Source organism: Drosophila nasuta, chromosome 2R (assembly GCF_023558535.2).
Source record: "Drosophila nasuta strain 15112-1781.00 chromosome 2R, ASM2355853v1, whole genome shotgun sequence".
Classification (NCBI taxonomy): domain Eukaryota; kingdom Metazoa; phylum Arthropoda; class Insecta; order Diptera; family Drosophilidae; genus Drosophila; species Drosophila nasuta.
The window spans coordinates 7,849,311-7,874,496 of record NC_083456.1 but is presented as its reverse complement, the minus strand read 5'-3'; the positions used below and the strand labels follow the sequence as shown (position 1 = coordinate 7,874,496).

At 40.9% G+C, this 25,186-nt stretch overlaps 4 protein-coding genes across 8 annotated transcripts; 2 read left to right on the top strand and 2 right to left on the bottom strand.

Moving 5' to 3' along the window:
* Window positions 1-1,820: 1,820 nt before the first annotated feature.
* On the bottom strand, window positions 1,821-14,537 carry LOC132784818 (jmjC domain-containing histone demethylation protein 1). Of its 2 annotated transcripts, none has more exons than XM_060790687.1 (6): window positions 14,434-14,537; window positions 12,698-12,959; window positions 9,213-9,373; window positions 7,719-9,154; window positions 5,423-6,183; window positions 1,821-4,108 (listed from the first exon to the last, which is right to left on the bottom strand). In XM_060790687.1, exons 2-6 carry the CDS (start codon window positions 12,842-12,844, stop codon window positions 2,393-2,395), a joined length of 4,221 nt encoding a protein of 1,406 aa, XP_060646670.1. In that variant the 5' UTR covers window positions 12,845-12,959; window positions 14,434-14,537; the 3' UTR covers window positions 1,821-2,392. The 2 variants fall into 2 exon arrangements, with proteins under 2 accessions (XP_060646670.1, XP_060646671.1); XM_060790688.1 differs by lacking the exon at window positions 14,434-14,537 and adding an exon at window positions 13,108-13,649.
* Window positions 14,538-14,987: 450 nt separating this feature from the next.
* On the bottom strand, window positions 14,988-16,377 carry LOC132786934 (uncharacterized). The gene is made up of 3 exons (XM_060793713.1): window positions 16,139-16,377; window positions 15,841-16,086; window positions 14,988-15,777 (listed from the first exon to the last, which is right to left on the bottom strand). The coding sequence occupies exons 1-3, from the start codon at window positions 16,141-16,143 to the stop codon at window positions 15,183-15,185; spliced, it is 846 nt and encodes a 281-aa protein (XP_060649696.1). The 5' UTR covers window positions 16,144-16,377; the 3' UTR covers window positions 14,988-15,182.
* A 202-nt stretch (window positions 16,378-16,579) lies between these two features.
* Window positions 16,580-24,650, top strand: LOC132786933 (bifunctional methylenetetrahydrofolate dehydrogenase/cyclohydrolase, mitochondrial). 4 transcript variants are annotated; one of them, XM_060793710.1, is made up of 3 exons: window positions 16,580-16,732; window positions 23,457-24,244; window positions 24,332-24,649. In XM_060793710.1, exons 1-3 carry the CDS (start codon window positions 16,719-16,721, stop codon window positions 24,454-24,456), a joined length of 927 nt encoding a protein of 308 aa, XP_060649693.1. In that variant the 5' UTR covers window positions 16,580-16,718; the 3' UTR covers window positions 24,457-24,649. The 4 variants fall into 4 exon arrangements, with proteins under 4 accessions (XP_060649693.1, XP_060649694.1, XP_060649692.1 ...); XM_060793711.1 differs by lacking the exon at window positions 16,580-16,732 and adding an exon at window positions 17,834-17,937 and having other exon boundaries at window positions 24,332-24,650; XM_060793709.1 differs by lacking the exon at window positions 16,580-16,732 and adding an exon at window positions 18,450-18,725 and having other exon boundaries at window positions 24,332-24,650.
* On the top strand, window positions 19,254-22,780 carry LOC132786928 (nuclear factor NF-kappa-B p110 subunit). The gene is made up of 2 exons (XM_060793704.1): window positions 19,254-20,654; window positions 20,718-22,780. The coding sequence occupies exons 1-2, from the start codon at window positions 19,725-19,727 to the stop codon at window positions 22,695-22,697; spliced, it is 2,910 nt and encodes a 969-aa protein (XP_060649687.1). The 5' UTR covers window positions 19,254-19,724; the 3' UTR covers window positions 22,698-22,780.
* Window positions 24,651-25,186: the final 536 nt, after the last annotated feature.

Sequence of the window (25,186 nt, the reverse complement as noted above, 5' to 3'; positions counted from 1 at the left end):
AAGTGATGTAATTTTTTATGGGAATTTCATGGAAATGAATTTCCACTCTAGCAAAAACTTAAAACGATAATTCTTTTTTGGTAAAAACCCTATTTCAATTACAATGTCGATTACATTTTAAACATCAGGATTATTATGAAATAGTTATTGATGTGAGCCAATTTTTAAAAATGATCATGGAAAATAGGGTACAAGTGTATTATAACTTTGTGTCCCTCAGAAAATGTATGTAACAGAAAATGTATGTATAAAGTACATATATATTCTTTATCAGCGTCGACAGACGAGACAATCTAACATATATGAACTATATGATCCATATGAACACCTAGATCTCAGAGACTATAAGAGATAGAGCTATAATTTTTTCGTCAGCATTTGTTATGTTTGCACGCATGTTTGTGTAAAATTTCCGGGACGCCCACTTCCGCCCCGCAAATCGAATAAACTTGAATAACAAGTTATATTGTATATATAGTCTTTTATGATTCCCGAAAATTTGGTTGCGACAGATAAAAATGGTCGACGTTATTAAAGAAATACTTTTGCATAGGCAAAAACGCCCACTTACTAGCACACTCGACTGTGGCTTTCTTACTAGTTCAAATAAGAATTTGATCTTAAGAGATTAAAATTTGAATTGAAATATAATGGGAGGAAAGGTGAAATTGGTGAACTGCTCTAGAAAATATATTATTTAGCTCACTAATGTGATTTCGTGTTCATTTAGTCCCCGTCTGTATAATTTTATATCCGCTATCCATAGCGTAGAATGGTATTATAACTTTGTGCCTCCAGGAAATGTAACACGCAGTAGGAGGCATCTTTGATCCCATATATATTATTTTGATATATCAAATATAGCCTTGGGTATAATTTAGTATTTTTTCGGTTTATTAATTTGGTATATTTTAAGAATAATACCACACTGTTACTATGGGTAGAGGCTATCTCACAGTACTTATACTAAATAAAAACAATTTGGAGTGTATATATTTTTAACATTATGCGCTATTTATTATAATTTTTGTAAAACATTAAATATAATTATGTATGTATGTATTGTAGGTGTACCACGTATAATTCTTATGTTGCTCATATATTTATGAATATATGTATATATAGTATGTTATATATATATATTTTAGCCACGTTATCACTATGCTTAAATTTTCTTTATCCTTTGCTTAACATGAATGCGCCCGATCTTTGAGCTTCTACTAGGGATTCTAGGGATTGGAGGGGCATTGCGAATCATGATGGAACGGAGTCGGAGGGCGGACTTATTGACAGATTCCAAACAGTGATTTGAATACAATAAATAAATACACACACATGTTGTCATTAAATAAAACTGAAGAATCATTGAGTTAACAGAATGATCTAACACTAAGCTAAGATTAATTCCCTGCTCTAATTAACTCTAGGTGCTACGACACGTTGATGCCCGGGGGAGAATACTAAATGCCTAATCTCATCTATCTTCTACATAAACATATGTATGTATGTGCATGCATTGCATATATATTTATCTGATTTTGTGAGTTTATCAACTATCACTACATATCGAGAAATATGCATAAGAAACGACAAAAATAATTATGAATTTATATAGATCTATTTGTTATCAGAATTCAATAATCGGCTCTGAATGCCCTTCGCATCATTTCTTTTATACATATTTGGATATTCAATGAAATCAATCAATAATAATGGTGGCTGGTCAGATATGTAGCTACGTATTTCGGATGTTGCCAAACAACCTCATCAGTGACCTTCGTAAAGCACACAAAGTTGATAACTTAGCAGCTCAGTTGTGGCTTACTTCATGAAATGATAGCTTGACCAGCAATGTTCTCCTTATGAGAAACATTCTTTCTACACAAAACTGTAAGCAAGTGTTCTAGTTATTTTTGAAATTTAGTTAAAAAAAAACTGTTCTACCTGCGAAAACGGGATGCGTATAAAAGTTCCCTTGTATAAAAAAGGCTTAAGAAAAATAACTAAAAAAAAGTTACAAGCCATAAAGTAAACTGAAGAATTGCAGACAAACGAAATATTTTATTTCGCCCAATTACGATTAAATATCGTATAAACATAGGAGATGCTTACTAGCTCAAGCTGTGTATGAAATTGGATGCGAAGGGCTGATAGAAACGAAATATTCTTTGGTTTGGCATATGGGCTATTATCTGATTGGAAGTGTGTACTTCAAGGGGAGCCTTTTAATTTCCGACTACCAATTCCGACTGGGGTTTGTGGTAGGGAAATTGAATCAAAAGTGCATCTGTGAATTATGAACTAAACGAGACAAATTCATGTGTGTATGTGTCTAGGATTGCCGCTGCCATCGTCATCGTCACCCTCGCTCTCCTCGCGTAATCGTCGTTACTCAGTCATGCCAGTTATTGGTGAGCGAGAGACGACGTCGTTCCACCAGCTTGATATCCTTGACGCACAAATCGTGCTTCGAATTGCTGGCAAATCGTATCACGGACTGTGTGCTCACCTGCGGCACATGCCGCAGATCGAGCCACACCAGACTCTCGCACTTGGATAGATGCTCCAGCGAATTCTCAGAGACCAGACGACATGCGCTCAAATTGAGCTCAGCTAAGCGATTGATTGCCGTCGCCGATGTGCCAATTTGTGCAACACCCGCATCGGTAATGCGCTGGCACGATGACAGATCCAAGTGCTTGAGATGGGGCAGCGATTGCATAATGTAACGCACCGCAACATCCGAGATATCTGTGCCAGCGAGCTTGAGCATCTTGAGATCGCGTAGTCGTGTCTTTGAATCACTGAGACCGGGCCGTGAATCCTTTGGCGGCGACAAAATGTCCCGGATGGCAGCATCGTTGAGGCCGCGCACAAAACTCAAATCGAGTATCTGCAGTGGGGGACAGAGGCATGTGTGCAGCGCCAGCACCGCTTGGATGGGACAATTCTGCAGCGAGAGATTCTTAAGCGCCGGCAGACGGGCCACCAGCCAGGCCAATTGCCGCTTCGCCAGCTGCGTCCAGTCCAAGATCAAATGTTCGGGCTGTCGTCGCACAATTGCCGTCAGCAGTGATGCGGATATTTTCAGTTCGGCGCAATTCATGCGCTTCCAGAGATCAGGATCGACGGCCGCATTCGACCACACCTTGCACACGGAGCAGCACGTGACGAGCGTCTCGTGGGGCAAATACCGAAAGATGATCTTCAAAAGCGTTGCATCCAATGCCAGATTCTGTGAACTGCTGTTCCCGCTGCTGCTGCTATTATTGTGATGATGATGATGATGGTGGTGATGATGTTGCTGCTGATGATGATGATGATTGTGGTGTCCATTGGCGCCATTGCTGGACACTGCAGCTGCACCGCTGCCGCCGCCAGTTCCCGCTGTGCCCGTCGCATTGCTGCCAGCGCTATTGTTGAGGCCATTGCTGGCGCCGTTGCTGACACCCGACGAGTTGCCCAGCGAGGAGGAGCCCGACGACGGTGTCGGACGCACCACGTACTGCGGCTTCTTCAGCACACGCGTCGATGAGTTAAGCATCTGTTGCGCCAACTGGGAACGTATCGAGTTCTTCTTGCGTGACCCACCACCTCCACCGCCACCGCCTGTTCCACTTCCACCACCATGACCAGAGGCTGCCGCATTTGATGCTGCCGTGCCACCCGCACCACATTCCATGGAACTGGAGCAGGGTGCATCGTTGCTCTCGTGCATGCTGCTGCTGACACTGGTGCCATCATCACTCTTGCGTCGCTTCACCTTGTCGCCAACAGACGCATTCGGCGATATGCCCGGCGAGGGCGTATCACAGCTGTTAATGCGCTCCGTCTTCACCTCCAGCTGATGGTGACGCTTCAAGCCATGCTTCCAGTGGGTCGTGTGCATGCCACTACTGCCCGATTCCATCTCCGACTCGCTGGTAAACACAAAGTCATTGTATTGTCCCACTGGCGGTGGCAATAGATTACCACCAGGTGCGCCACCCGCTCCACCTCCTCCTCCACCTCCACCGCCAGTCTCGTGAGCCTCGCTAGCATTATTGCCATGCGAAACGGACACGCGTCGCACTTCGGATGATTTTTGCCGTGCACGGAAATGTCGTGGCTGCAATTGGAAAGAGCAAAATTAGTTTGAAATTAAAATTAATTACAAGATTTTACATTTAATGGTAACCAGAGAGAAACGTCAAAATCACCTACTGAAAGTGTCACTAATTTCCCATTTTACCCGATTCTAGTTGAATTTCGGAAATTTGCATTCACTAATAAAATCGTAGATGGATTAATAACTTCAGAAAATAATACAAAATTCATTACGTAATCGAATGAAATAGATTCTACGAACAACTAGTAGAAATATTCAAAACAACCAATTCATTAAATTTAATAATTAGATATGTAATATAAACTATTATAACAATATAATTGACTGAAAAATGTTGAAAAATATTGCAGAGCAAGATTACTTTTATGTTTTGTTCTGGGATTGTTGCCCCAAAAGTTTTATCGTATTTTTGTTCTATTATATTTTATACTTGTAAAAACGCTGTTTGCATATTTTGGAAACAATTTAGTAATGTCAAGCCAAAATGAAAACACAAATACGCAAAAATATGGTTAGATTAAATAGATCGGATAAAGAAATATCCGCTACGAATTTTCAGTAAAACAAAATATACCAAATTAATATAACGAAACATTAATAAAAATAAACCGAAGGTTATACTTGGCATATTTCAAAATATACCATATATTAAAAAATATACCAAATTGTTACAAAAGCGATGGCACTTTTTGCCATACTTTTGTAAATAACTTCTACAATTTTTCTCTGATCGCATCCAAATTTTCAGGAATCATTAAGATTAAATTACGCTTGCTTTTCGATTTGCGGAAGCGGAAGTGGGCAAAACAAAAATTTGAAGCAAACTTGATCTGCATGCTCACATAATAAGTACTGTCGAAAACAGTTCTTTAGTCTCTTATAGTCTCTGAAATCCAGGGCCTTATGCATACAGACGAACATGACCATATCATCTCGGATGTTGTCGTTGAGCAAGTATATTTATACTTTATAGGAACGGATATGCCTCTACAGGCTTAAAGTTATAATACCTTTTATGGGTAGCGGGTATAAGAATTTTTACAAATTTATAAGATAGCATAAAAAAATACTTCCTCTTCTATTTGTAACCTAACTTAAAAATATTCATTACAATTTGTTTTGGCATATTTGCAGACAAAGTAATAGAAACGTTTATTATAATATATGTAATAACTTTAATATTTGAAATAACTTTATCTCCTCTTTTGCTGCTACTTAAGACAATATTTCATCAAAACTAGACACTATTAATGGGAAAACAGTATCACTTCCAGGCTGTTAACATTCCAGTGCGCTTTCAACGCGTCTACTCACTTTGTAGTCGTAGTTCTTTCCCGAACGACAGCAGCTGGGACACTCCCAGCTATTGGGCAGATCCTCGTTGACAAAGCCCTTGGCATCGGCCGCATCCTCAGTGCCATCGAGCTGCGACAGCGCACAATCCGGATGGGCAATCTCATAACAAACGGAGCACTCCATCAACGCCGACGGACCCTCAAGGGAGGCGAGCTGTTTCGTCTGCGGCGACACTGGCGTCTGTCGCCAGCCATCCAGATGGCAGTAGACACACTGCGCTGTCACCGGCAACATGGGCGATAGACATTGTCGCATCATGCACGTCTGTTTGGCTCTGCCCGGGCCACCAAACTTGACCATGTCCATGCAAAAGGGACAAGTGCCGCAGTCCGAACGCTGACAGGCGGCACAGTTCTTACAACGCGTTCTTCGACGTCGCGGCTGCCCAGTTCCCGTTAGATGCGGCGACAATTTGGCGCCCGCTTCACCTGGCGACGGACAATTGTCCAGGCTACCGCCAGCACCTCCTCCTCCTCCTCCAGCCCCTCCTCCAACTGCGGCGGCGCCATCCACATAACCAGAGCTGGTGGCAATTACGCTGACTGCATTGCTGTGACCAGCGATATTTGTGGGGCTGTTGCTGCTGTTATTGTTGTTGTTATTGCTGCTGCTGCTATTGCTGTTGCTGCTACTAGCGGCAGCTGCCACAGCATTTGCAAGATGCATCTTCTTCGGCGGTCGATACTTGAGAGTATCCGTGGGCAGCACAAAGGTGGCTTCTGTAAAATAAATCAAATTTAATTATAAAGGAGAACTCCTTAGGCGTATGTCATAAAAGCATTTTTAATATGGCATACAACACAAAATTGCAGTGGAATATTATAAAAAGTTACAATCAATTGTTATTTAATTATTCCATTTGATATTTGGAAATTTAACGAAATATTGTAGACATTCATTTAATTTCTAAGGGTACTCTCTTTTAAATGATATAAAATTTGTTCTAAATTTCAAACTATTACATTAAACTTATTATTAAACTTTAGCATCCGCGTGAGATGATCTTTGATTTAAAAAGACCTTTCTAAATCAAGAATGCTTAGATGCAAAAAAAAATCAAGATTATCAAAATTAAATGATCATATTTCGTGTTTTTGCAAATATATGTAATATAAGCTTTAGCATCCCAGTGATATTATTCATTGATTTTATAAATCAAGCATGTTTAAATGCAAAAGAAAGAATTTTAAAATTAATTAAAGGTTATTCTTAAGATTGATTTTAGGAACTTTTTCTGTTTTACGATAAAATACATTAATTCGTTAATTGTTTCGTATTCGTTAATTTTTGTAATTATCTTAAAACAAAAAATCAATTTTCAAATCAGTCCTATCTCTAACTAATGTGCTGACCGAAAGCAAAATGAAACAAGTAAGAAAGTTACAGTCGAGTGTGCTCGACTGTGAGATACCCGCTACCCATTTTTAATAAAGGTAAAATATTTCGGTATTATTTTCAAAATATACCGAAAATACTAAAAATATACCAAATGGTATGTTTGGTATATCGATATAGTACACCATTCAAAATATACCACAGACCATACAAAAGTATTTCTTTAATAACTTCGACAATTTTTATCTGATCGCAACCAAATTTTCAGGAATCATAAATACTATAGTAATTATTGTATATACCAAAACTCTAGCTTTAAAATTATTCGATTATTCGAATCGGTTATTCGATTTTTTTGATTTGCGGGGGCCGAAGTGGGCGTGGCAAAAGTTTGAAACAAACTTGATCTGCGTGCAAACATAACAAATGCTGTCGAAAAAAAAATATTCCTCTATCTCTTATAGTATCTGAGATCCAGTGTTTCATACGGACAGACACACAGACGGACATGGCTAGATCGTCTCGGCTGATCAAGAATATATATACTTTATAGGGTCGGAGATGCCTCGTTCTACCTGTTACACACATTTCCTGCCGGCACAAAGTTATAATACCCTTCTACCCTATGGGTAGCGGCTATAAAAATGTATGTATGTTTTTTTTTTTTACTTTAGATAATATTACATAATGTCACACGCATAAAATACTAACTCACATTGCCATAAAATACTAACTCGCATTAAAAACTGACAAAATTCTAAACGCTTCTACATATAACCATATAATTTAGCGTAACTAATGCTTTCTAACAAGTTTTAAATTCATCACAGAAATAAATATATAGTACTTTCTGGAATGTCGAATTTGCAGACTACACATCATATTCGTATTTACAATATATCCAAATCATATAACGAACCTGGCTGCGCATTGGAGCTTCCGTTCTCCAACTGCTCCTTCTTAAGCACTCCATTGCTGTACTCGACTCCAGCTCCGCTGTTGCTGTAACTGATGTTGTTGTTGCTGCTGGCGATATTATTGCTGTTGCTGCCGCTACCACTGCCACTTCCACTGCTGTTGGTGCTCGAGGGATTGTTGGTGGGATTGCTGACAGCCTCCGACTCGGCCTCCCTGGCCGCTTCCAGCTGTTGTTGCTCGCGTATAACCTCCGCATTCTTGCGAGCGATCTCCTGCTTGATCTCTTGCTTGACGCGCGTCCGATCGTACAGTTGAAAGTGTGGCTGCTCCTCGGCAGCGGGACGTAGCACAGACATACCTGTTACGGCCATATCCTGCTGATCCTTGCAGTGTCGTTCCACCAATGTGCGCACATCTTTGATCAGCGCCACCGGATCCAGCACCAAGCTGGGCACATTCTTCTTCTGTGGCTGCAAATCGTACAAATACATGACAATCTCCTTGAGGCCAAAGAGCTCATAGTGTGTCAGATGTGTGTGTGGACGAGCGGCCATCTCCGTCTCACTGGCCGACGGCTCCCCATCCAAATGCGAGTGGCCGAGCAGCGTGTAGACATAGCGTGCCAGGACATACCACAGCATCTCGGTGAAGAAGGGATATCGAAACTTTTGCGGCACCTTCGTGTTATCCTCAACGCTGGCCGTCTTCAGTTGCTTCACAATGCCAAAGGAGTGCAGAAAGTTGCCGCCAAAGACAAGGGATTGCGTGGGCGTATAGACGGCATGTATCCAGCCGGTGGGAATGAAGAATGTGTTGCCCGCTGTGAGATAAACACGAGCACACTTCTCCACCATATCGCCAAAGAAGACGTCCGCCTGTTTGCCGGACAACACCCACTTCTCGTAGAGCTGCAGATTGCGATCGGTGGGTGGAATGAGCCAAAATACTTTGCTACCCTTGAGGATGTGATACCAGACAGAGGTGCCACCAAAATCAATATGGAAATCGGTGTAACAATTCTTCACCGACATGAGGCAATATTTTTGCACTTTGGGATACATCATGCCGCCGAGCAGATTGGTGCTCTCTTTCTGTGCATCCTTCAACTGCTTGGGCCAGACGACATCGACCCAGTCGATTTGTCGCACAATCTCCGGACTCTGCACAAAGTGATCGAGTCGTGTGTGCGAGAACTCCAACGATATGACATTAAGCAATCGATCCTTTTGCGGATTATCATAGTATTGTTGCCATTCCTTCATTGTCATCTGCAGATTCTTTTGCGTGTTGACGTCCATGACATCCAGCAGACGACGCGATCCCACACACAATCGCACATCGTTCACTGTGAACTCTTGAGGATCTGGCATGCGCAGCCCCAAGCCGCTTTTCTCCCTGAACAACAAGGGTATGTTGAATCCATGTTGCTGTAGAAAACTGCAATTCAACGATAGTTAGCCATCGATATTCATTGAATAGTCTTGTTGCTACTTACGCGACTGTTAGATCGCTGCCGCGCATTTCGCGTACCATGCCGGCCTGTGCAAACTTGGAGGACTCGAGCTTTTCGGCCACACTGAAGCCGCGCGTCCCCTCCCCATCATCATCACCCAGTGTCCATTCCTCAAGGTAAAGTTTGCGTTGTTTGCGCTCGCGCTGTAACACAGAAAGAGAGTGAGTGAGTGCGATGGTAAGAGAGTAAAACGGAACACATTAGTAAATGGCTAGCCGGGAGACGGAACGCCGGATAAATGCCTAAAAATATACATAGAGGGCGGCGTCAACGTTGCTGCTAACAGTCGCAGTCTCGCAGTCGCTGCCACTGCCACTGCTATTGCTGATGCCATCAAATGAATCACAGTGTAATGTCGGCTGCTGGCAAGTTCGTATTCACCATGACAGCAAGCAATCGCTCGTACTCACCACAACTGTGGGCACTCTCTAGCTATCGCTATCCTACTCTCTCGTACACCTTGTGCCCACTCAATTGGGGCTTGCCCTCACTCGTTTAAAGTTCGTCGTTTGTGATTTCGTTTTCATTCGCTCGCTCGCCTTTGATGGCGTCGCATGCTGTTTTTGGACAGCGTCGCTGCTACTGTTACTGCCTATATTCTCATGGTCGTATTTTTTCTGATTTCGGCGGCAAAGCTTGAACAAGCAACCACCACCCGGTCGCAATTGATGAGGGCGACTTCAGGACAGCAGCAGCTTTCGCATGCACTTTGTAAAGGGCAATTGGATTCGCGTTGTCGTCAGTCTCAGCTCCTGTTGCTGTCTCCTTTCTGTGCGCATGCACCGGCCTTGCACTTTGAATATATTTTTACATACATACATACGTTTTTGCATGATTATGTGCGTGCCTGTGTGCGTGTGTTTGTGAGCGCAAGTGCTTATATGATGTGTTGCAGCGCCGGCTGGCGGGTGGTAGCCGAAACGACTGTTGCGTTTTATGCCTCACTCCATCATCTTAACATCATCAGCAAGAACAACAACAAATACACATGCAGATTTCTATGAATGTGTGCTTGTGTGTGTTGTCTCCTGCTTTGAGTTATTTTTGCATTTCTGGTCGCGGCTGTAAATCTCAGTTGTGGTGGACTTGTATCGAAAAAATCTATAAACGTTCTCTGTGCATGTGCATGAGTTTCGGTTAGTATGTGTGTGACTCTTTTTTGTGGGCTGTCCTCATTTGCTTGCATGTGGTTTGTGTGTTTGTCTTATATCCTTTTTAAGCTTACTGCCTTTTGCTGCCTCCCTATGATCGCGTTCCACAAATGCACAAAACTTGTTTGGCGTGTTCTAAATGATTTCTTTCAATACTGTTGCTGTTGTTGTCAGGCAAGCAGCAAAAAAAAGCTTGTTTTGGCTGTCAAATGTCTGGCAACGCTAGCACACCACAATCGACAGGTAGAAGAAATAACAGAAACAAAAAGAAAAAACAAAAACAAAAAATTCAACGACAACGCAGCATAAAAGTGCGTGTCGTTGTATTTGTATACGAGGTGTATGAGTTTGTGTTGGTTAGCAAAGACGCCAGTCGAGTGATTCGATCTGTTGCTGTGCGTGTCTCTGTATGTGTGAGAGAGATAGAGAGGGAGGCGTAGTGTAGTGTGGCGTCACCGGCTACCAGATTGCCGTTCGGTTAAGCCTAATGTATTCTATTAAGGTGCTAATTGCGGACGGCTGTCGCTGCTTCACTAGAAACATGCGGGGTCCCCTTTAAAGCGGGGCAATGTACACATACTGATAACTTTACACACACACACACACACACATGTAGAGTAAAGCTCACGCACACATATACAGCGTAATAGTAACAATCTGCGATAATTGTGCGTTAGCAGCGAATGCTCTGTGGACTCTGTTAGTCATTCAGTTATAAATTTTTCATAAGCTACACATAAGTCGAAACTAAAATTCAACTTGGAGATGGACACGTGAAATATCGCAATATAGTGTGTCTATCATTATGGAAAGATACTTTTATTTATGTAAAGTACATATTACAAGCGAAAAAAGTTACAAGTATTTCTACCTTAGTGTAACTAAAAATTTTCGTTTATATTATTTAAATACAGTAAAATTCAAAAGTATTGACATAAATTTACAAAATGCGCATAATAATCAAATTACTTGCATTTCTAAAAGTATCGCTAGATTTATTTATTTCTTTATATAATGGAAAAATAGCGATATAAATCTATTTATTATTGCACTAGCCCAAATTAAATACCAATCCCACATTATCATAATTGATACGATAATACGAACCCCACACGAAAATAATTACGTGTAATAAAATCAAATAAGTTGAAAGCACACTTGATATTAAGTATACGACTGACAGCGATGTCCTTAAACCGATTAAAATCCGGAAGTGTGGCGACGATTTAAGCGGCCCAGCAATCTGCTCTCATCTCTGAAATCCAAGCACACTAAATGTGCGCTTCCTGCCCAAATGAGGAGGAGATAGAGAGTAAGAGCGAGAGCAAGAGCGAGGGAGCGACGTAACGCGACGCAAGCAGTGTAGATTTTAGATATGCGCGACTGAAATATTCATGAATATGTTGCGTGTGTGGATGTAGATGACATTGCCAACGGACACAACAAGAACAACAAAACATACACAGCAGGCCATTCAATTGTTGTTGGCCAGGCCAACAACAACAGCGGAGACGACGACGACGAGCAGCAACAGCTGCTGTCCCAATTTGGTGCTAATCAAATGCACAAGCCAAGTGAATGTGCGATACTCAAAAGCACACAAAGAAGTACTCGAATAATCACTAGAAATGTAGTGTGACCATCAGTCAGCACACACACGAACACACAATACATATGTATGTACGTACATACAAGCATACATGTAAATATGCTACGGCTGTTATCTGCGACGATACCAGCTCTACATACACACACAAACACACATGTACGTACACGAAAACCAAATTGAAAACGAAATGCGAACACCAGAAACAACAAACAAAATGGCAAGAAACTGCTTTTGGTCATGCGGCGGCATCAGTTGAGCTTCAATGCTCAACGGGCGCAGTGCCGTCGTCTTCGTTGCCGTTGTTGTCGCTAGTGCTGCTGCTGCAACACGTTCTGTCTCGTTCTCTTTTTGCTTTGGCGTACTTATGAGTGAGCTTACATATGCAAGAGAGTACGACGGTATGTGAGTGTGGTGGAGGTGAGGTAGAACTTGAGCTTGGCGCACTCAGAATGAGTGAATATGAGTGAGTGAGAGTGTGAGCGAGCTAGTGAGCGTGCATTTTTATTTATATAGATTGCTAATGATGATTTACGCTTGCCAATCACAATGACAACGACAATAAACGACTGTTGGCAGTTAAATGCTCCCCCTTCCCCATCAATTCAATCACTCTTTTAAGGGCTTATCAATTTTACTTAATATTCTATGTTGCTTTTGTTTTTGTTCATTTTAATATCTATGAATGTGTGCGTGAATGATTTACTCACCAATTGTCGACGCTGCACACCTTTCGGATTCACATTGCCGCTTGTAGTGACGCTATTGCCATTACTGCTGCTATTGTTGTTGTTATTGCTAGTGTTGGTGTTGCTGTTGCTTTTGCCAGGCGACGACCCCGTTTCGGCGGTGGACATCGCCACAAAATCTGTTTTATTTGCACTTGTACTTGGTGTAAATCAGAGAGCTCTAATCAGTGTTCGTTCTCAATTCTCTTACTCACTTTTCACTTTTTCTGTGTTTAATTATTTGCTGTAATCAGAGAGAGAGAAACATAAACTTAAAGATGCATGAAGCTAAAAAAGTTGCACTTGTTTGTTATTGTTTATTTATTTTTCTGTCCCTTTCACACTAAAATACTAATTGCAGAGACACAGACGTCGTCGTCGACGTTTATTACTTCATATAAATTCGAGGAGCCAGCGAAAATGTACACACACATATACAGTCACAAATACACAAACGCACGCAAAGTTTACGGGGCGCTACTAGAGCGCTCTGCAGAGCACACACGCGTTCAATAGTTGTTCACTCCCACACACGATGATGAAGACTGAAAGAGCGAGCGAGCAGCGCGACAGAGCCGCATCGCGTCGCGGCCAAAGGCAAGCCGACTGAAACTCAACACAGTTGGTGGGCCGCTTGCTTGTTATTGTGTGCAAAATTCACCACGATTCTGCCAGCCAGCCTGTGACTTGCCTGTGTGCCTGCGACTGGCTACGTCAGGGGCTCGGCTTCTATATCGTTTGGGGGTTTTCGTCGTCTGTTGCCCACGTGTGTGCGTGTGTGTACCAGAAGCTACGCCACTGCGCTGCTTCTGCCGCTACTGCGGCTGTATTATTTCACAGGTCAACGAAAAGAAAAAAGCCTGTGGTGTATTCAGTCGCAGCGGAACGTTGGGCTCGTTTACCTGCCTGCGTGTCGCTGGCATAAATTTAATGCGGATGTGGGTTGCATCTATTTGACGTATTATTTTTGTCATACGACCACAGCGATGCACAACACACCAACAAAAAGCTTACTTATCACATTTCCCCTCCAGACACGGACACAAACAATTACACATACACCCACACATATCGCGTATTTGTCATTTCGCATTACTTTCCCATGAACTTGTAAAAAATATTCTAAAATTGCACTTGAGCGTTTTCGTACGCGTTTATCTCAGATTCGTTTATTTTTTGTTTGCGGTTGTGTGTTTGTTGTTATTGCCACTATTGTTGTTGTTGTGGTGACTCTGCCTCTGGTATTTTTTTGTGTTCTTTGTAAGCGTCACCACGCGACTCTCGAGATCCGCGAAGCCGACACTATCGTTTTGGTTGCGCCTCTTGCCTCTTCATTATATATTTTTTGCGTTTCCAAATTACATTCATTTTGCTTACGCGTTCAAATGTATTTTAATTATAATTAATACACAAATATATTGCCAGCTACACGTTCATACATATGTATATGTCTTATACACATATATATGTTTGTATGTGTGTATATACTCAACGACCCGGCCATACAAAAACACATACATATGTTCCGAACTGTCCACACACACATGCATTCAAGTATATGTGAGTGTGTGTGTACGTATGTGGCTTTTTAATTAATTAAATCTGTAAACAGAATCACACACAATTTGTGTATGAACATTTTGCAAATGCTGCTTCGATGTTTAGTTCAAACACTTGTCAAAACTGAATGTGAGACAACAGCTTGCTTATATTTTTACCCATTTTTAGCACTTATCGAAGTTTTTTTTAATACGTCGTCGTCGTCGTTGTATCACAACACGTCCGCAAAACGCACCCACACCTGATGAAAAATGAACTGTGACTGAACAGTGTGCCCGTTGGCAGGCATATGCAAAAATGCGCTTCATGCGATAGCGAACATTACTGCTGAAAATAACAGCAAATGCTCCCCCTTAGTGCTCCTCACCACATAAATGAAGCGTTAAAAAATGTAATATAATTAAATAAATATTTAAAAAATCAGTGTTTTTTATTGTATAATATACATAAAATGTAATAATTGTATTTATAAGCTAGTAAACATATTAAATATTCAAAGAGCATTGCCATGGCATCTGTTAAAGAGCTGCACAGCTCTGCAAGACACAATCAGCTGTTGCAGCTCTTGAAACCAGGGCTACACAGACTTATCAGCTGTTACATGTGGCAAAGCATTTTGAATATTTCTACAGTGTGCTTAACTCAAGTGTGTATGAATAAAAATTAATGAATTGCATGAATGATATAAAAATAATAAACAAAACTAGTTACAATAACATTGTTTTTAATATGCATCGATTGAAAAACACATACAAGAGAGTACATCTGAATATTCGTTTCGTTTTCTGTTTTTTTGTTTCTAAAATTAGTTGATTAGTAAATCGACAGGCGGCTGCTAACTATTCTTGCTTATGCGAAAAACACACACACACACGCTTCTTATCCCCTATATGCTAAAATTAAAGAGCTACAGATCTTCGTCCATTTGTTCATCAGACTTGTTTAAATTCACATTGCATGTATTGTTATTCTCAAAGAACTGCAGCTCATCATCGTAATCATCGAGGTCCACAACAGCTGCAGCATTCCGTGCCACATTAGATGAAGCATGCTGCGCTCCTCGAGAGGATCGCGTTGCTTGTTCCTTATTGTGAAGCGGGATGTGGAGTGTTGTGGGTGGCTGCCATGGCACCAGAGCGGTGCATGGCCTGGGTATCGATTTGATGAGCCACTCGGGTGGCATGGCACCTGCACCTGTTACGGCGGCCACCACCGGACTGACGACGCCCTGCTTCACTTCATCACAGATCACAATTCGATTGGCATTGCGCAGCTTCTGCTCCAATTCCATAGCAGCCATTTGATATGCTGGATTCGGATGATGCGTTTTACCCGTGCTCGTCGACGGTATGTCATCGGTGGCCAGTCCACCATTCACATTTTGTCCGCTGCTGTTATTGTTGTGGGGACCAGAGACGACGCCGCCGTTGGCATCTCCAGAGATTTGCAGGCCACTGAAATGTGCCGTTATGCGCTCCTCGGTTATAAGCTGTTTTGGTGGGCTGCAATTAATAATCATACATTTATTATATGTATATGCTTGAAATAATAATTGTTTTCCTCACAGTCCAGAAGCTTGTTGCTCGAGTGATTTGCGCTTTTGTTGCCACTTGCCGCATTGTGTTTCAATGTCGACAGCATTGTGATTGGTATTCGCCCCAAATTGCATCACGCCACCCGGCTGTGGGGCATTTGTGGTGGCCAGCATCCAAGGCATTCCGTCCAAGAGCCAAGGATGTGTCGCAGGATGCGCAAAAACCGCTCGTTGCTCCGACTTATGTAGATGGCTCTGGTCGGGGCCGCCGTAAGACCTGTAAATGCGTTGCAATGAATGCTCAATCAATGCAAACAGTATTTACTTACTGCATTTCACGTCTAGCCACTAATTAGGTGCCAATTTTTCAGTATTTTGCGTTTAAACTTATTGTTTTCACTGTATTTGTTTTCTTATATTTTGCGTTGTGCTATTCAGTGTGACCGCTTTTCCAATTTATACAAACACTGAGTTTTTGCTTAGATTATACCACACTGTCATGATGAGTACAATTGAGAAAATATTTTTTAAAAAAACTCAACTTTTTAATTTGATTGATTTTACATTACATTACATCATGTATTTTATAATTGAATTTGTTTAATTTTATCAAATATTTATTTTTTTAAGTTTCCTATAAATTGAGATCTGCTACAAGCGATCACACCATCGTTTTTTTTGCACATGTGCCTAAAGTTATCGATAAATACCACGTTCATAGAAAGTACTAAAAAATACCAAAGCTCGCATTATAAAAAGCGCGCAGACAATGCACTTTTGAAATATTTTACAACAAAAGCGACGGTGATCAAGTGAATTTATTGTGCACAAATCAGCAAACCCCAAAAACCAAATAAAAAATAAATTTTATATTGTCGAGAATACAAGTCAATCAACTTTATTTACAAAATGCGTTTCACAAGGTATGTTCAACAATTTTATTTCAAAAAGTAATTCAATTAGTGTCTAGACACTATTTGCATTGAAATTTGAAAAATACACAATTTAATAATTATATTAAATATAATTGTTGCGAATGTAATATATGTTTCCATTAATAATATTAAATTAATAATTAATGGCTAATTACCTTATTATTATTATCCGCAATTTTATACGAAAACCATTTTGTTATTTACATACAATATTTATTTTTTAAGTTTAAAGCAATAGCAAGAAAAATTCGTAAAAAAAATATAATTATTTATTGTTTTCTTTTTAACCTTATATTGTTTCCTTACAATATTGTTCCATTTAATTCAATGATTTTCCATTAATCGACATTATTGTTTCAACACATATTCCACTCACACTTTCCTTTCTTGCTTATCAGACCACTTTTTGAAAATAACATGTTTTTCAAGCCAATCTGAGCATCAATTTTGATGACGCTTGCAGTGTCAGTTTAGGAATAAAAAACAACAGTTACTAAGGCTCTCCACATATAGCATACGAGAGAGGTTGGAGTGCATCTCTAAAGGCTTATCAGCTCAAGACAACCGATCGATTGAACGATCGATCTCTTGGCGATTTATTTACGTCACAAGCTAGACTGCGTTGCAATGCAATTAGTAATCGCACTTTCTTATTTCGTCATCTCCACGCCCAGCAAAACAAGATGCTGGAAAAACACTCAACAAATATACGCAGTATACTATACAGTGACGTACTGAATTATTTGTACAACCAAGATCATTTCTACCACAAATATAATTAAAGCATTTTTAAAAATGTCAGCTAGAAAAAATTATTTAAAACTTAATTGTCTTTTTTATATTTATATTTAATATTACATTTTAAAAAATTATTAAAACAATTCACAACGCTTTACTTCACTTTTCTTTTAATTGATGTCAGAAAACTGTTAGAACCACGTGTAAAAGCTTTGACTGCCTAAAACTTTTAAGTCGCGCTCTCTCCCTCTAATTCGCTATCGTTCTTACTCGCTTTGGATAAAAAAACAAACAAAAAAACTTCCGCAACATGTCGCGGTTAAATTTGGAGAGCAACATTTGCGCACGTGTGAGGCGATCCTCAATATCGTGCAGTTCATTAAGAACGTACGACGAGAGCGGTTTACATTTTCCACAAGTGGAAAATCAGTGCACAAATTTGACGTCACAACAAGGTAGAATACATTTGGTGTAAACTGATAAGAAAGTGGTATTATTGTGGGATGTAAGAGGCGCACAGACAAAACAACTTTATTACTCGTGTTACGCTTCGCTAATTGTAAATGAAAATAAACAAAAATAAACTCAATTGATAAGAAGCAGGTATCGCCCCCGCAATCCCCGCACAGCAACAGACACGGTTAAGGGGTCAATAGGCAAGCCCCGTGCTAATCACTGTTAATCAATTTTATTAAAATTTTTAATTAATTTATATCATATTCAATATCTTGAATTTTAACTCTTAGGCAAGATCAAAGCCCACTCAGTATGCCTTTGCGTGGAAGTGTGCTTGCATACATACATACATATGTATGTTTATGTATGTTTGTGGGTATCCGTGGCTTTGTGTGGGAGCCTATGTTTATGTGTGTGCATATTTCTGTGTATTCTATTCAGTTACCTTTTCTGCTTACTTCAACACGACACATGTAAATATGTGTATAATTTCATTTAATAAATTTGCAGTATTTCTTGTGCATTGTGTTTTCCTTTACCTGCGTGTGTGTGTGTGAGTGTAAATAATATGTATGTACATACATATGTTTGTGCAATAACTATCGCAAACTTTGCAATCAGTTGATGAAAACTTTATCCAAGTTCGGCAGCTTACAATTTGCCTGCTGTGCAAAAGAAAACAAAAAATAATGTGGAACCGTTTGGTCAGCAGATTTGGCAGGCATTGCATACCGTTATATACAATTACCAAAAAAATAAGTATCCACCAAATAAGGCCAAGTTGTGCGTAAGTTAATATTTAATATTTAAACGGCATTTATTGATGGCATTTCTTAAAAAAAAAAATTCATACATTAAAAAGTAATAAATACGTTTAGATTTGCTTTAAAATATCAATTATTGCTTCTAGTTATTTTGCAAGTCACCAATTTGTTTTGATTGCTTTTACTTTTTATGGCAAATACGAAACAAAAGCAATTGGCATTAGCACGTGTGTCAAACATAGAAAACAGCTGTTAGTGTTAAGCGTTGAGCGTTGCCATCGCGTGCGAACTTTCTGCTGTAAAGGTGGCAAGGTGAAATGCACTTCAGTTATTTATCGTGGTGAAAAACTCATACAACGTTCTCACACAAAATATGTAGATAGGAAAAATCGGGTTTGGTGTGCGGCTACTTTTGAAAAAGCTTTGCGCAGAGAGCTTAAAACCTGTTATCAGTCGCGTCTAAACTAAAGCCCAGTGTACGTTAGTGTGTGTCAGTCATAAGGTAATTTAGAAGTTCTACGAGTGTCTCGTTTAGCTATTTTTATATATAACGCCAGTGTGCTACAAAATGTGTTCGCAGTTTTATTTGTTTGCGTGCCGTTCGTTGTATAAACAATTCATTCGCATCGAAGAGAATTCAGTGGAATAAAGCATTCGCCGCTGCAAGCAAGTGAAAAATAAAAAATCACACTACGATCGGAATAACCCATGAGTCAGTAAATTCGTTGGTTGTGCGCATCAAGAGAGCTGATAAATGACATAGTATATAACAACACACATCGGGGAAGTACCTCTAACGCCCGACGCTTAGTTCAGCTCGACACGAACAGCAGCCGATTGGTTTCATTGTCGTTGTGAGTGCGCAACGAAACGGTTCGTCGAGTCTTCGCTCGGTGTTAATTGCGTCGTTATAAATCCGAAAACGCAGTGAACAAGCAAAATAAAAAACAATCATACAAATATAAAAGTGAAAGAGATACAAATCGCTCACGTGGAGCTTTGGAAAAAGTGCGAGCGAGATAATGAATCAATATTTTGATTTGGATCAGGGCAAGAATGTCGTTGCCTACGTCAATAACAATGATTGTTCCAGCACAAGCGGTTACAGCAGTGCGAATTCACCAACATCGATGACACATTCGCCCGCGCACTCCCCCGAAACAATGGTGCTGCAAAATGAGTTTGCCAACCTCAATTTGCCCGCGATATCATCGAATTCACCTTCACCACAGCACCAACTACAGCACCACATGCAAAACTCACCTTACCACACAACGCAAGCAAGTCAGCTGCTAACAAATGGCAACCTCGGCATGGATATCGATGTCAGCAATCCAAACAACAACAGTAATCTAACCTTTGGCAATATGTACATGCCAGTGGATCATTTCTATGCAACGCCCAGTCCACAAGCCGTGGGCTTCCCCACCACCACCATCAACGTGGTGGACAATGTGACAAATATGGGCATCAAAAATGAATACACCGCTGTGCTTCACATTGCCGAGCAACCGGTGGAAAAGTTTCGTTTTCGCTATAAGTCCGAAATGCATGGCACACATGGCTCGCTCAATGGTATAAACTCGAAACGCACTCCAAAAACATTTCCCGAGGTAATATTGCGCAACTACAAGGGACCGGCAGTAATACGTTGCAGTCTGTTCCAAACCAATCTGGATAGTCCTCATTCGCATCAACTGGTCGTGAGGAAGGATGAGCACGATGTCTGCGATCCACATGATTTGCACGTGTCACAGGATCGTGGCTATGTGGCGCAGTTCATCAACATGGGCATCATACACACGGCCAAGAAGTATATCTTCGACGAGCTGCTTAAGAAGAAAAAGGATCGATTGGTCTTCCAGTTAGGACGCCGAGAGTTATCCACCAAGCAGATACAAGAGCTGCATCAGGAAACAGAGCGCGAGGCGAAAGACATGAATTTGAATCAGGTTTGTACAGCAGTGTGCCATCATGCTTTGCTTATTTCATTAATTTTTTTTTAAATACTTTAGGTACGCCTCTGTTTTGAGGCCTTTAAGATTGAGGAGAACAACACATGGACACCGATTGCGGCGCCTGTTTTCAGCAATGCCATCAACAATCGTAAATCCGCTCAAACTGGCGAGCTGCGCATTGTGCGCCTGAGCAAACCAACGGGAAGCGTTATGGGCAACGACGAGCTCATCCTTCTAGTGGAGAAGGTCAGCAAGAAAAATATTAAGGTGCGCTTCTTTGAGGAGAACGAAGATGGCGAAACGGTTTGGGAACAATATGCCAAATTCCGTGAATCCGATGTGCATCATCAGTATGCAATTGTTTGTCAAACGCCCGCCTACAGCGACAAGGATGTGGAGAAGGAGGTGGCCGTCTCCATTGAGCTGATACGTCCCTCGGACGATGAGCGATCCTTTCCGCCACTCCCCTTCCGTTACAAGCCCCGCGATGCGATTGTTTCCCGCAAACGTCGACGCACTTGCTCCTCGTTCAACAGCAGCAGCAGCAGCGGCGGCGGAAGTGGACATAACTCGTTTGAACTACCTAAAACGGTGCCGCAACAGGGTTTGCCCAGCGTCTCGTTTCATGATCAGACCATTAGCCAAGAGTTTGGACGCGAGATTCACGTCGATGACTTGTTGCCGGAGTCGTGTCGCAACATTTTGAAAGTGAACACCTCAGAGTTGGAGAAACTATGTGTGCCCATGTTGGGCATGCTGGAGAACGATGGTCACTCACAGGCGGATTCATCAGCAGCACTTGCCGGCACATCATCATCGGGACAGAATCGTACCAGCAACTATTTGAGTGAAATATTCAAGATCTTCGATGCAACGCGACGCACAAGCGATGATGAGCAGCTCTTTAAGGCTACGCGAAAACGTGTCAAGGATCTGTTCACCGAGCATGCGCTGAGCAACACCGAGAGCAACGATACGCTGCTCCACGAGGTCATCAGCCAGCGCAAGGATAACTTAAAGTTGGCATTTAAAATGTTCCAAGTTATGAACTACTTCAAGCTGCACGAGCTGGCCAACAATGTGTCCAATGCGGAGGGCGACAATGGCTTGCATGTAGCCTGCCAACAGAATCGTCCCCACTACATACGGCCATTGTTGGCCTTGGATTGCAGTCCCAATCAACAGAATCACATAGGCAACACGGCGTTGCATGTGGCTGTCAAGGAGGAGCATCTCAATTGCATTGAGAGCTTCCTCAATGGCGGGCAGAACATCAAACTGGACTTGACGCTGAAAAACGATGATGGTCTGACGCCACTGCACATGGCCATCACCCAGAATCGTTATGATGTGGCAAAGAAGTTGATTGATCATGATCGCAGCTCTATCAATGTGACAAACACCAAGGATGGCAACAATGCCTTGCATATGGCAGTGTTGGAGCAGAACTTAGAGTTGCTTATGCTGATACTGGATGCACAGGATGTCACTGACGTACTGGTGGCGAAAAATGCAGCCGGCCTGACGCCATTGGAATTGTCCCGCGGCCGTGATAACGATAAATGCAGACGGGTACTCGAGCAGGTTTATGCTGATAAACTCAATTTGCCCATGACCTGGATACCGGTCAATGTGAAGGAAGAAATGGAATCGTCGTCGGCCGAAGACGATGAGGAGAGCAACCCTGAAGCGCCGACCATGGAGATTAAAACAGAAGAGCCTGAGATGGTCGTTAAAACCGAGGAGACGGCTATGGAGTTGGATGAGATATATGCAAACCGACAACTGGAAAAGTTGCTCAATAATAAAACACGTTTCGACAAACTGGTCACGTTACTCAATGAGCCAAGCAGTCGGAATGCCAAGTTGCCCAAGTGGAAAGAACTGGCAGAGAAATCCTCAATGAATCAACTCATATTCCTCTGGTCGAATTCCGAGGGCATGCTTAACTACATACACTACAAGTCTAGTAAAGCCGAGTACAAATCATTTGCATTAACGCTTCAGGCAATGGGACTTCTCACCATCCACGATTAGCCTTAAAGCACACATATCTATGTATACATTTGTTTAGCTAAGTTGATGACAAAATTACAGAATCACTCATTTCCCATTAATAACTTGTCTCGATTAATTCAAAAAGGGGATTCACATCTTTGTGTGACAAGGGGAATTACATGAGCAAACTGGGTGAATCACCGTGTCGATTATTGTTTTTGCAGCGGGGAATTACCAGCGCAATCATGCGGTTCTTCCCCACTTCGTCGTTTGGGTTGAGTACTTATCAATTTCATAACAACACAGAAAATTCCCCTTTTTTTATGTACTTTTACTAGGGATTGCAAATAAATATATTTTATTTTTTTATTAAATAAAAACACACTCGGAAATATTCTGAATTACTTATACATATATAGCACTAGATGAGATTTTGTAAAGAACTGATGATGTAAAACGTTATGATTTTTCACATTCACCAGGGTATTCAATTAAAATTTCAGATCGTTATTTTATAAATGGAGACACTTTTGAAAATTATGTTTGATTTTCATTTTTTCTCCCAATTTACGAATTTTGGTTTTACACTTTTTAGATTTTAAAATAGAAAAAGTATTTTTTCTTAATTCAAATAACTATTACGAAAATGTAATTAAATAAAATTAAAAACGTTTAAAAAATTTAAATTGAAAATAAAAATGAGCAGTTTATAGAAATATTCTCTTGAAATTGGGTTTAGCTCAAATATTTAAGATGATATCTAATCCGCTTTTCTGCAATGTATGTTTTTTTTTACAGTAACATGGCTCAAATCATCGATGGCAGCGGCCTCGCCAAGGACATACGCTGTGAGCTTCGCAAGGAGCTGGAACAATTCATGGCCGCTGGTCATCGGGCGCCCCATTTAACCGCCATCATTGTAGGCGAGGATCCCGCTAGCCAAAAGTACGTGACGAATAAGATGAATGCCTGCAAGGAAATTGGGATCAGCAGTGAGACGAAAGTGCTGCCAGCATCCACCACCCAGGATGAGTTGTTGCAGCTGATCAGTGAGCAGAACTCCAATCCCAATGTGAATGGCATTCTTGTGCAGCTGCCAGTTCCTGATCACATGGATGAGCGCACCATTTGCAATGCTGTATGCGCAGAAAAGGATGTTGATGGCTTTAATGAGATCAATGTAGGTCGTCTGGCCCTCGACATGGAGGGCATAATTCCAGCGACGCCCCAAGGCATTAAGGCAATGCTGGAGCTGAGCAACATTGAGACTTTTGGCCGCAATGCTGTCGTCGTGGGTCGCTCCAAGAATGTCAGCCTGCCCATGGCCATATTGCTGAGTTCCGATGGCAAGAATGCAACAAATGCGCTGGACGCTACCGTTACCATTTGTCATCGCTATACGCCGCCAAAGGAGCTGGCCAAGTTCTGTCGCCAGGCCGATATTATTGTGGTGGCCGTGGGCAAGCCTGGTTTGATTACTAAGGACATGGTGAAGCCAGGTGCTTGTGTCATTGATGTGGGCATCAATCGCATCAAGGATGAGCAGACTGGCAATTTCCGGCTTGTCGGCGATGTGGACTTTGACGGTAAGTTGCCATTCCCTCTTATTTATTTTAATATATGGGAATCTTTTCAAGAGAAATAAGAGATAATTTGTTTTTTTTTCATTACAGAGGTACGTCAGGTAGCTGGACACATTAGTCCGGTTCCTGGTGGCGTTGGTCCCATGACGGTGGCCATGCTCATGAAGAACACCATCAAGGCGGCCAAAAGTCAGGTTGCCTATAGATCCGATTAAATAATGGTTTCAATTGCCGGCAATATTTCCACAGAATTTACACTTGATTTGTGTCCATAGTATTTTGTTATTTAAACTAACCATTAGTTATCTAGTTTAAGCTACAACTCAAATTGACAACCACGTAAATTGTTACAAATAAATTAACAACATTTGACTACTACAGAAAGTAAACTAATTAAACAAACCTGTTGTTTTCGATTCTGATATGTACACATACATACATTTGTTTGTAATTGCAATATATTCGTCAAAGCAAAATTGACTTGTGTTGCCAGATCGCTAAAGTTTTGCAGAAGGCCAGTTGATGGAAATTAGTGCAAGTGATGTTCGCATATTTCTGTTCAAATGGATCTTTTGTAGCGCGATATTGCATATACATATTAAGGTGAGTAATTGGATTGTAAGTAGCAATGGAGTAAATGTACATATGTATGTGCTTCCTAAATCTGTACAGAATTCATCTGTAGTGAAGACTAGAAACAAGTGGCCAAAATTTGATGACAAAAAAAAAAAAATATAATTGTTAAAATTGTATATAAATATTTTCAAACTTTACAATTCATCGTAAAAATATTTTTGTATATAAAAAAAATAACAATCATCTTAAAAATGTTTTAAATATACGTATTGCATTAATTAATAACCATTACATCGAATTAATTATACCATTGCCCAATATCTGAATAGTATTAATCTACCTTTTAAATTACATTTTATTTCATTTTGA